This window comes from Gossypium raimondii, chromosome 11 (assembly GCF_025698545.1).
Source record: "Gossypium raimondii isolate GPD5lz chromosome 11, ASM2569854v1, whole genome shotgun sequence".
Lineage (NCBI taxonomy): Eukaryota > Viridiplantae > Streptophyta > Magnoliopsida > Malvales > Malvaceae > Gossypium > Gossypium raimondii.
This window is the reverse complement of record NC_068575.1, coordinates 13,244,119-13,257,540: the sequence shown is the minus strand read 5'-3', so window position 1 is coordinate 13,257,540 and position 13,422 is coordinate 13,244,119. Positions and strand designations below refer to the sequence as shown.

General features: G+C 32.2%; 1 protein-coding gene across 1 annotated transcript; it reads right to left on the bottom strand.

The window, feature by feature from the left end:
* Positions 1 to 5,854: 5,854 nt before the first annotated feature.
* Positions 5,855 to 6,875, bottom strand: LOC105804579 (dehydration-responsive element-binding protein 2D). Its single transcript, XM_012637252.2, has one exon. The coding sequence runs from the start codon at positions 6,867 to 6,869 to the stop codon at positions 6,222 to 6,224; it is 648 nt and encodes a 215-aa protein (XP_012492706.1). The 5' UTR covers positions 6,870 to 6,875; the 3' UTR covers positions 5,855 to 6,221.
* Between the last annotated feature and the right edge of the window lie 6,547 nt (positions 6,876 to 13,422).

The following is a 13,422-nucleotide window of genomic DNA, read 5'->3' as shown; positions in this document are numbered from 1 at the left end:
CAAGCTGAACTGAAAAATAAGGAGATCAAAGGCATACTTGAGAAGGTAGCCTGCCCGAACCGACGAGATTGGTCCACAAGATTAGATGATGCTTTATGGCTTACAGAATAGCATACAAGACACTGTTAGGGATGTCACCCTATAGGTTGGTCTTTGGGAAAGCCTGCCATCTACCATTGGAGTTAGAGCACAAAGCTTACTAGGCTCTTCAACAGCTTAATTTGGATCCTAAGCTCGCAAAAGAGAAACGAATGTTCCAACTCAATGAGTTAGAAGAGTTCCGAATGTTCTCATATGAAAATGCCAAATTACTTAAAGAAGGACTCAAGAAATAGCATGACAACCACATTCGAGTTCAAGAATTTGAAGCAAGTCAGCAAGTCTTGTTATTCAATTCCAGATTGAAGTTCTTTCCAAGTAAGCTAAAATCATGTTGGTCCGGTCCATTTATGATTCACCAAGTCTATCCATAGAGAGTTGTTGAACTCAAAGGTAAGGGAGGTAATTTTCGAGTTAATGCTCAGCGCCTGAAACATTATTAGGGAGATAAAATTAAATGGAATAAAATCTCGTTCATTTTATAGGATACTTAATTTTTCATTTTTTTCTTTTTGAATAAATGATTTAGGGTATATTTTCGGGTAAAATATGTTTAAATAAATTCTGTCTAGGAGATTGGAACTTAAGCAGGACCGTTTATGACCCCTCCAATCTTTCCTGGAAATTTGTTTTAACATAATTTTCCAAGAAATTATCCCCTAAATGGAAAAGTAAATTTTTAGTTTCAAATAAAAGGGTCATATTAATTTTATCAACTTAGCTTAGAATTAGGATTAATTAGGAATTTTTTATTTCTTCACAATAAAGTAAGATATGGGAATCAAAAGTAAATATGGACAAGTAGTAAAGTCTAAAGTGTGGCAATAGATATATACATGTCTAGGATTGGATCTAGGAAGAGCTTGGTACTTAAGCAGTCAAATTGACTCACCTCCTCTTTTTGGGAATCCTACCTGATGTATAGTATCTATTCACTTTAAACAATGAGGACATTGTTCATTTTAAGTTGGGGGACCGAAAATTGAAATTATTTCCACTCAAAATAAAATTTTTGTTTTAATTATGAATATGATATATTTTTGTTCAATAAACTTGAATTTTGTTAAGTATGCTAAATTTAAGTATGAATAAAGTTTGATTATTTCAATAAATTGTTATGTTAGCTTAATAATGACATGAAATGTATTTCTAATAAAGCATGCAAATCATACCATAAAATTTTAGTTCTTTAGGAAAGTTAGGAATGCATGAAAGTTTAAGTCTTTAGAATTGACTTAGTAGTTTCTTGAGGCGAAATCCTAGGAAGCATGGAACATTGAAAATGATTTAGGCAACTGTTGTTTGGACCATTTGAGCCTTTCAAGCCAACCATGATAAATTTTTTATCCTTTGAAACACAACTTTGAGACTTTATGGCCTAATTTGATTTGAACCCTTACAAAGTTAGCCATCATTTTTCTTAATTATCTTAAAAATGTCCCAAACACTAGACTCAGTACTATTCAGAGTATTCTTTGAAAATAAATTTAGGGGAGTTGCAAAGAAGTATGAAATCTCTAAAAATTACAGTACATGCAGTAAAATACTCGAAAAAAACATATGTACTTGAAGTAAATTGCATTAAAGAGCATGTGAAAAGGAAAGAAAAGTTGATGTATTGAAGGTAATTATTTTGAAAGGTCCGATACAAGCTGAGTCTAGGGTTTTTTTTAACCTAAAATTATCTATCTTTTACCTACCCCTAAGCCCAGCCACGTTACAACCTTGTTAAAGACCTATTGATTCAAAGTTCCAATGTTACCTACATTAGTGGAGAGAAATTGCTTTGTTCAACATATGAAGACATCAATTAAGCTTAATGATTGTAGTTTAATTTTGAATAAGGGATTAAAATTAAATTGGTAGGGATTAACATGTCTTTATTAAGAAATATTTAGTCTCATTTTGCTATTGTAGTAATTGTTGAGATTAATTTGAACGATATATATACTTCAGTAGCATAATTATCAAATTTCTTGTTTTTGAGCATAAGTATATTGATTTCATGATTTTGGGAAGAATGTTGTTCTGAAGAAGTTTTTCAAAAAGTTTTTTTGAGAAAAAAATTTCAAATTTGTGCATTACTCGGGACAAGCAATGAAATAAGTTTGGGGGTGAGGAAACACGAAAATTTATGTGTTTTTACATGCCGTCTTTAACTTAAAATCATGCTATTTCGGTTAAATTCTTGTCGAAAAATAATTAAATTATGTTAAAATAAGAACATAATTAATTTTAATTAATTTTATAGTTAACTTTGATTAATTTTGACTATTTTTGACAGATTCACACAAAGGGCGAAAATTGGCTCGGCAGACAATGCTCGAAAAATAAAATCGAGAAGCAATTTGAAGCATCAAGAAAAATTTATTTCTAGCCTAAGATGGTCCAAAAATGTGTGTTAATTCATAATATAATTAATTTTAATTTATCCCCAATTTAATTTGGGCTTAATACATTATTATTAATTAATTATGGAAAAAAAAGGTCCAGTTGAACCGCATTGGTTGAACCGAATCTAGTGAACCGAACCAGCCACCAATTGGGCTGCCCAGAACCGTCCATATGCTGACCCAAATCAGCATTTTAGCTAACTAAATAAGCTTGCAAAAAAGCCCTTGAAGAACTTTCAACCTTGCATTCAAACCCCTCCAAAAAATGTGGCGTTATGGATTTGCCCCAGGCTATTTTTAGCAAAGTTGAATCTCTCAACTTTGCCATGTGTGTGGCCAGCCAAGGGGGTCTCTTTGGCTGATGGAATTTTCTATTTTTAGCAGCCACAATCAGCTATAAAAGCCACCCCTTGCTGATCATTCAAATCATCCCTCACACTTCCATTTCTCTCTTCTCCTCTCTCACTTTCTCTCAACTTTTCCTTCCCATTTTCCCTTTTATTCAAGTGCCGATTTCTTCTCTTGGGAAAGAGGTCCTCATCAGCCATTTTTGAATAGCAATTAAAGTGTTCATAAGCCACCTTGATAGCCGAGGACAACTGAGAACGAAGAACGGAGAAATCAGTCAAGCCACGGAGAAACATCGGATTTGCTTCTTGTTCCCTATCTCTTTAAATTTTATTGTTGTTTTGACAAACATGTTTATGAATATTTATGCTATTGAAATTGTTATTTTAATCAATCTAGCTTGAATTTAATCTGTGTTGGGTTGATTATGTTTTGCCTGCTTGAATTATTTAAATTATAATTAATCGACAGAATACTTAATCAGTGCATGCTTATTCTTCTAAGGTAGCTGAAGTTAATTTAGCATTGTATTTGGCGATACATATGCCTTGTATAACTTGTAAGATTATTGTGATTAAACTGTTTTAAGGTAGATATACTATGTTACCTCACTTGATCTTTTATATGCTTGTGAAGATTGATTAATCGCTTGGATTGACATTGAAAATGTTCAAGAGATTGATTAATTTAATAAGTATGTATGAGCAGTAGTTAGCAAATTACCGAGTTGCCATGAATTTGTCCGTAGCAGTATAAACATAAGTTTAATAATTCTAAGTTAAAGGAATGTAATTAATCCAACACAATTATATCATCTTGATTAATAACTTATTTGAAATCGTGTATTAGAATCTTTTTTATTTTTAAATTTTTTTTACTTAGTTTTTAACCTTTAGTTTTTAATCATCTTTAAACCAAAATATTTTCCATCACCAAAGTGTTTTAACATTAATTTCATAAATATTCCTTTTTACAGTCTCTGTGGGTACGATAACTCGACATTTACTTGTCACTTTATTACTTGTTGCGATTGTGTACACTTGCACATTTTCGTCATTCCAATAATGCAGCATGTATAGCTCAATTGAAGGGTGGTTATATCAAAAGTGATAGAACGAAACATATTTCACCAAAGTTATTCTTCACCCATGATCTTGAGAAAATAGGTGATATAAATGTTCAACAAATTCGTGCTAGTTAGAATTTAGCAAATCTTTTTACTAAGGCATTGTCAACTACAACATTTGAAAGACTACTTCACAAGATTGGAATGCGTCGACTCAAAGATATAATGTAATGTTGCCATCAGGGGGACTCTAAAAACAAGTTGTACTATTTTTCTTTAACCAAGGTTTTGTCCCATTGGGTTTTCCTGGTAAATGTTTTTTTTAATGAGGCAGCTTGTAATAGAAGATTGTGTATTATTTTTCCTTCATTAAGTTTTTATCCCATAGGGTTTTTCTTAATAAGGTTTTAACAATGCACATTATCTACCAATGGACATCCAAGGGAGAGTGTTATGAATATCTTATTAAGTGGATGTCCATCATGATCAAGATAAAGTTTTGATGTACTTTAAATTCTAATAGTTATTAGAATTAGATCTCTACTTCTTTTATACTTCTTATGCCTATAAATAGAGACTCTAATGAAGCATTGTAATCATCCATTTTATCAATAAAGTACATTCTCTATTACTTTCATATTTTCTTTGTTCTTTATTCTCTCCATCTCTCTTTATTTTATAACAAGATCAAAACCTTACTTCAACAAAGTATTTGGGTGGGTTTTGATTTATAAATTAAAATTTTGCAATTGAGTTGAGTTAATTTTATTTAATTTATAATTAATTTAATTTTTATGATTTAAAATAAATATTTTATATTTAAAAATCAAAATAACTTAAAATATTATTCATAAATCCAATATTGGAGTTACTTTTTTTTCCTGAAAATTTAATTAGAAAACTATGAAGTTTTACTGAAAATATGCAAAATCTATAAACAAAACCCATGAAATTTTACTGAATAATGTTCAAAACTTATAAACAAAACCCAGAATAAAAAATAAAAATCCAAAAATTTAATAAAATTTATTTTTGAATATGTTATAATCTAGTTGTATTTAATTGGATAAAATTTTGGGCCTTGGCCCGTATGAGATTTGGAGACCATCATCATTTTTAATGCGGAAAAGCCCAATCTCAATCTCCACTGTTCTTGGACCTCAGTTCTTTGATCCATTACAGATTCACCCAAAGAGACCTGCTGATAATATGCGTTGTAATATCATATTTAGAAGGTTATATATCCTACAGAAACAATGATAATTTCTTTTGTAATATGTAATATCGTTACAGATTCATAGAAATAAAAGTTGGTACCAATAGCTACATGTAAACATGGCTGCCCCTGCAGAACTAGGTTGTAAGGTATTGTTTTATGTAATTTGAACTTTGGCTAGTTGAGTCACGTCATGATGGGTATGGTTTAATCATTGGCTCCTAAAATAGCAGAAACAAAGGAAGCTTTTGCCCTGCAAAAGTTGTTGGTTATACTTATTCACTTGTTCTGTGCATCATTATGTCGTTTTGTTATTTATTTTTACAGCAACTAACGAGTGTCAAACAAGTTGATGGCTACTACGTTGTAATCTTTTTAGCTGTTGGCAAACTTTTTACCTTCCTCTTTACCCCCATAAAATATGTCTCAACATTCCAGATCCTTGATATCATACCGTTACAACATATAAACATAGTGATATCAATGCTCTTGTTCTTTTCTTCTTTTGCTTTGCTCAGGGAAATAATTTTATTATTAATAAAAAAAGAGGATAAGACCTCAAACACCCAAATAGCCAGGTTTGCTATCGAGACAGCATAGCACAAACCAGAACAGCATCATAACACAGGTCTGAACCTCCTAAAAAACCAAAGGACTAGAAGCACCAGCAAGGCAGGACATCCCTCCTCAGTCTCAAAGCAGACGATACAACCACGATAATTGCTACCACCATGCCAGAACCATTAATTCTTCACTGATGTTTGAATGATTTAGGGTACATTGCTACTTCATGTTTTGAAAAGGCTTGAGAACATGAATAGGCCTAACGCCTATGCCAGTACAAGGTTCTTTGAAACTACATAAAATCTAAACGAACTTCCCATTTGGAAAGAAAAAAAAACTGCAGTTAGCTGCAAGTTTTAAGTGCCATTGTTGAAGCAGAGAAAAAAATACAGAGAAGCTGCTTCAATGGCAGCGAGGAACTAAGAAAAGAAAAAGAAACAGACCCTTGAAATTATGCATTACTTCATCATCCTATGGATCTCTCAAGACCTCAAAATGTGCAAGGAAGCGTGAAAAGTTTTACACCTGTAAAAGCTTAAAAGAACCATTGGTTCTGGATTCCAGCAATTTCATTTCCATTCCAATTATCCCTAAACTCTTGACCCATCAAAACATCAATATCGCTCATTTCCAAGAAATCATTCTCTAATGAAAACTCAGGCCAATTAAATACTTCCTCCCCATCATCACCTAGACTTGACCCCTTAAACTCATTGGTATTTATTTCTCTTCTTACCAGCCTCTCTTCACTACTTTGAGAAGAACTCACACTAGAACCTGGTGGTGACTCCACAACACAAAGACCATTCCCCAGAGGCTGTCTCATTGTTATTCCAGTTTCTTTGCATGAAGCAACAAAATTTCCAGGCAAAGAGGTAAAACAAGGGGTTTGATGATCATCATGAGGTTGGGGAAGGTTGAGTTTAGCTGATGAACCATACAATTTCCTAGCTGCTGCATCATAAGCCAGTGCAGCTTCAAAAGATGTATTGAAAGTTCCAAGCCAAAGCCTACTGCCTCGATTTGGTTCACGGATCTCAGCCACCCATTTGCCCCAAGTCCTTTGCCTCACTCCCCTATATCTACACATAGCATTTTCAGGACCCCCTTTCCCTCTCATGCAACCTTTCCTTGATTTCCCCATGGAAGGCCTCTCCCCATTTGTTTTGCCTTGAGCTTCCATTGTAAAATTTTGCACTACCAAAGAGCAAAAGGCTACACTAATTTACTGGAGTTTTAAAGGGAACCAAGTAACCCGATGGTGGCAGTTTCATTTTAGTCAAAGGAACTGGGTTTTGACACATGTAAAGGAATTGCTTGGCTGTTGGCTTTGCATGAGATCTAATTATCCAGATAAGACCAGTGTCAAGCTGACAAAAACACTTGTCTTCAATCTAGTGAAGTCCTTCATCCTTAAGGAGCTGATTAAATTAATTAGTTTTCTTTTTTTTTTTTTCAGAGAAAGGAAAAAACAAACTTCTATGAATATATATGATATGTTCTCCAAACATTGAAGATGATTAGGGCACATGTCAGTGACAGATGATGAAGGAAAAGCCACCTGTTAGCTTTATATTATTACTGGGATTTTTGTTTCTTCAATGAAGAATGGGAAATATCAAATATATTAGGTCCTGGTTTCGGGGAGCATTAAATTGTGGGCTTTGCCTTCGAAACAAGCATGATTTTCAACTTCATATCTTTTATATTAATATAATTAACACGTATCCATGGATGTGGTTGAAGCTTGAAGACAATTGCTGACCTCTTCAATGAACCGTGGGGGTGAACAATATATCTGTTCATGCCTTTATCTTTAGCCCACTCCCATGTCCCTATACAATAAAGGAAGAGAACTCTTTTGTTTCTTCCTTGTTCTCATAAATTATGCAAGTGTTTAGTTCCTTTTTTTTTTCTTGAAGTTGGTGAGGCTGTAAAATTATCTGAGGAGGTTGTGTTATTTGATTGTGTGAAACACAAAAGTCATTAAAGTTTGAGTTTTGAAATACTAGTTTACTAAATCTCTATATTCTATAATTCTATAATATATAAAATTACAAGTTTAGATTAATTTTTAAAGATAAAAGGAAGATCTGAATACAAAGTTCAAGACTTACAATGTACAAAAAGAAACTTTGAAATTAATAAATGAATATATTTTAATTATATTCAAAATTCAAATAAGAAATATTATTTGATGTTAATTACTGTAATTAAAATACAATATTTTAAAATTAATTAAATATTAAATGTATAAATGATTAATGAGAATAACCTTTATTTTCCATTATATTACTAAATTCTCATTTTAAAATGAATAGAAGTTGTGGTAATTATACATTTAAAAAGAATTAATATTTAATAGAAATTGTGATAATTATTACACATTTAAAAATGTTATAATTTAATTTACAGTTATTAGTTAAAAAATATTGTGCTAATTTTAAAATAGAGTTATTACTTAGAACTATAAGCATAAAATATAAGAAAAAATTTGTGATAATTATAACTTAAATTACAATTACTTTGCATTAATTATCTAAAGGAAAACTATATTGATTTAAAAATTTTATTATAATATTTGAATTGATAAGTTAATATATTTAATTATATTTAATAATTCAAATAATAATATTATACTACAATTAAAATATAATATTTAAAATTTGATTAAATATTAAACGTGTAAAATCATATGCAACGCATGTAACATTAGAAGTTTGTTAAATTAAATGTAGGGTAAATATAATGATTCCATTTTAAGTAGATTGATTTAAGTTAATATAGAATAATCATCAATTATGTAAAATGTAAATGAATTAATACATAACACAAAATTATATGAAAATTAATTAAAAACAAAACCACATAAATATATATTAAAATATGCCATTGCCCTATCCTCTTCACAGATTTGGAATTATTCCTTGTGATTTTATTTTTGAAAATTTAGTTTTTTTACTTTTCAAATTTCAAAATCCAGTTCAATTGTTAACACTATTTTTTTAACTTTGTTGGTTTGACATTTTGAAATAAAAAATATATTCTTGTTAGCAATATAACTAAAAATGATGTTGTAGTAAATTTAAATTTAACAAAATAATTTTAACAGTATTAACAATTGGACTTGAATTTTAAAATATGAAAAATAGAGGGGCTAAGTTCCTAGAAACAAAAGTTTAAAGACTAAACTTCAAATTTATGCCTAAAAATAATATGAATGCAATGTATATCAAACTTAATGTTAACGCTGGCAAAAAAATTATTAAGGCTTAAGAAATTATAGGCAGTAGAGCTTTTTAACTCCACAGTAAAGTTAAAAATCAACTATGTGTCCAATGGCGAATCATGATGTATAATTTTGAGTGGCCACTCCTATCCTATATTGCTTTTGTCTTTTCACTTTTGAATGTTGTACTTGCCTATTACAAATAAATATTAACATATTGAAACAAAATGAATGTTAGAATAGAAAATAAAAAAAGGACATATAATACGTTTTCTTATCAATAGAAAATTTTAACATTATGTCCAAAAGGCTCATTTGGAAAAATTCAACCAAAAATCTTAATAACTTAGTGAATATGAAGGTGCATTAACCTATTAGTGAATATATGATTTTACACAATAATTGTGTAGAGATGGTATTGAGTGAAAACAATTGCAAACCAAATCAAGACACTAACGTTTCGTTAAGTTCACTAAGATGAGATAATTATATTGTATCTTTTATTAATGATTAAAAATAATTTAGTTACAATCAAATGCTAACTATAATCATGGAAACAAAATTCGACCAAAATTGCGAAATACAAATGTGATATGCACATTTTGCTTCATAGATTTCAATGGATGATAACAATCACACTAACCAAAAAAAAATAACAAACACTAGAATAATCATAATTTATCACAAGATAATACCAAAATAAAAAATAAAAAAGCTACCTCAAAGAAGATTACCACACGTTGAATAAGAAGAAAAGAAGGTGAAAAATAGATCTTCTTTTGTTTTTCAAAACCTCTATATGTTTATTGTAAATAATGATCATCATTTTCCTCTAAAACATAGGTGAATTTAAACGGTTTGCAACAGTCCTGGACCCTAAAAAATTTAAAATATTCTGTTGTGCGGAAGCGTGTAAAAGAGTAAAATTATTGTACTGCGGAAGCGTGTAAAAGAGTAAAATTATTGTACTGAAAAATCACACTAAGTTCAATTCCCAAGAAAGAGAGGTGGATCACGTGGATCACTTAAGTACCAGGTCTTTCCTAGCCAGAATATCCCTCTATCGTAATTTAACCACATAATAAATCACTACAATCACACTCACAAAATATGCAAAATAAACAATAAAGAACACACGAATTTTAACGAGGTTCAGCAAATTTTGCCTACGTCCTCGGGCACTAACAAATATATTTCACTCCAAAATACAAGTGAAAATTTACAAATAAAGAGAGAGAACAATGTCTTAAGGAGAGAATGGCAAATGTGGGGATGATTGAAAATGAGAAATTGTTAAGCCTATTTATAGTTGAGATTTAGGGATCAACTTGCAAAGTCACTATACAATTAGGGACCAAAAATTGCAAATATCTCCTGTCAAATTTCAATCCCACTTTCAGTGCCTTAAATATCTTATTTCCAGTGCCAACATTTTGATACTCATATCTTTGACTTTTCTAAATATGGATGGTTGTCAATAATCTCCACCTTGAAGATTTGATTAGGATAATCTTATCTTCACACAATTCTTTCTGCCTTTGACAACAATACTTGATAGTGCCTTCTTCAACTGTTAAACTTGCAGGATATTGGCCAAGTTCAAACAATGTTCGAACTTGGTTGTTGTTCCCACTTTGGTCATCATATCTGCGGGATTATCTGCAGTCTTAATCTTCTGAAGATGAATTTTCCCCTCATTAATAATTTCCCGCACAAAATGGAATCGTACGTCGATATGCTTTGTACGTGCATGATAGACTTGATTTTTTGCTAAATGAATAACACTTTGACTATCACAATACACATTAATATGCTCTTGAACCAATCCCAAGGTTTTAACCATACCTTGTAACTAAATAGCTTCCTTTACAGCCTCTGTTACAGCCATGTATTCGGCTTTTGTGGTTGACAACGCAACTGTAGATTGCAGTGCATACTTCCAACTTATTGGTCCTCCAGCAAGTGTAAATACATAACCGGTGGTTGATCATCATTTGTCCAAATCACCGGCATAGTCAGAATCAACGTACCCAATAACACCTTTACCAAGTGTAGTATCCTTCTTGAACAGTAATCCAACATACATGGTTTTCTGAATATACCGTAGAATCCATTTCACAGCTTGTCAATGTCCTTTTCCAGGATTATGCATATACCTGCTCACTATACTGCTTGTGAAATGTCGGGTCTTGTACACACCATTGCATACATCAAGCTACCTACTGCATTAGAATACGTAACTTGTAACATGTATTTTTGTTCCGTATCCGTCGAAGGAGATAGTTGTGCAGAAAGCTTGAAATGAGAAGCTAACGGGGTACTTACAGGTTTTGTCTGCTCGTTCATGCCAAATTGTTGTAGTACTTTCTTCAAATATTGCTTCTGAGACAAGCTAACTCTACCATGAGCTCTATCTCTAACATATTTCCATGCCAAGAATCTTTTTAGCTTCACCTAGATCTTTCATCTCAAACTCAAGGTTGAGTTGAGTCTTCAATCTTTCAATTTAAACTTTGCTCTTAGGTGCTATCAACATATCATCAACATATAAGAGCAAATATATAAAATTTCTTCCTGTAGCTTCTAAAAATACACACAATGATCAAATTTACTTCTTGTGTACCTTTGCCCTTTTATGAACTGATCAAATCGCTTGTACCACTGCCTTGAAGATTGTTTCAATCCATAAAGCGACTTTGTCAGTTTGCAAACCCAATTTTCTTTATCAACAACCTTGAGTCTATCTGGCTAAGTCATATAGATTTCCTCTTCCAAATCACCGTGTAAAACGCGGTCTTCACATCGAACTGAACTAGTTCAAGATCATATTGAGCAACCAAGGTTAGCAAAATCCGAATAGATGAATGCTTCACAACTGGAGAAAACACTTCATTGTAATCTATTCCTTCTTTCTGAGCATAACCCTTTGCTACCAATCTAGCCTTGTATCGAATTTCATTTTTACCAGGAAATCCTTCCTTCTTTGCATATACCCATTTGCATCCATTTGCCTTATTTCCTTTGGGCAGTGTCACCAACTTCCAAGTCCTATTTTTATGAAAAAACTGCATTTCTTCATTCATAGCTTGCTTCCACTTTACACCATTAGGGTTACATCTTGCTTCTGTGTAAGTAGAAGGAACATCATCATCTGCAATTAAAAGTGCATAGGCCACTATATCATCAAAGCGAGTAGGCATACGAATCTCTCTTCTTGGCCTCCTATGTGCAATTGAATCTTGCTACTGTAGAAGTTCATGGGTCGAAACTTCTTCATCATTTGTTCCTTCAATATTAGCTGGGTCATCATTAACCTTTTCAAGCTCCACCTACTGCAAAGTACTACTGGTTTTGTCATCCTTTTGTGAATCATTGTTCTTCATCATGGTTGATTCATCAAAAGTCACATCTCTACTGAAAACAATCTTCCTTGTATCAGGACACTAGAGATAGTATCCTTTTACTCTACTAGTTATACTTACGAATAATGATTTCTTAGCTCTTGGGTCTAACTTAGATTCTTTTACATGATAATATACAGTGGGACCAAAAACATGTAAAGAATCATAATCAGTAGCAGATTCACCAATCCACATCTCCATAGGAGTTTTTTTGTTTATTGCAGCTGATGGCAACCGGTTAATTAGATGGCACATAACTGCCTTAGCCCAAAATTCCTTACTCAATCCAGCATTGGACAACATACATTGAACTTTCTCCAGTATAGTCCGATTCATACGTTTTGCCACCCCATTCTACTGTGGTGTATCCCGAACAGTGAAGTGTCACATAATGCCCTCATTTTGACATACTTGTAGAAATGGATCATTTTTGTACTCAGTACCATTGTCTGATTGAAGTTGTTTGACCTTTCGACCAGTCTGAGTCTCAACCATCTTCTTCCATTTGAAAAATGCATCCAAAACTTCACTTTTTCTTTTCATTAAATACTCTCATACTTTTCTTGAATAACCATCAACAAAAGTAACAAAATAATGTATACCTCCCAATGAAGCCACTTTGGTAGGTCCTCACACATCACTATGAACGTAGTCCAGAATTCCTTTCGTATTGTAAATTGCTAAACCAAATTTTACCCTCGTCTGCTTGCCCAGAACACAATGTTCACAGAATTCCAATTTGCAAGAATTTGTACCTTTCAACAAGCTTTACTTCGCTAAATTTTGCAAAGCTTTTTCACTAACATGTCCCAATTGCATATGCCATAACCTGGTAGCCTTTGAATCTGCATCTTTCAGAGAAGCTGTTGATGTTGATCCAATAACTTACTTCTATTTAAATAGTACATGTTATTTCTTCTTGCGCCTTTCATCACCGTCAATACCCCAACTACTACTTTTAGTAATCCATCTCTCAAAGTGATTGTAAGCTTTTTAGATTCTAAGACCCCTAATGAGATGAGATTTTTCTTCAAGCTAGGTACGTAGCAAGCATTTGTCAAGACTGGATTGAGCCGTCGTGATTCTTCAATTGGATTGTACCTACT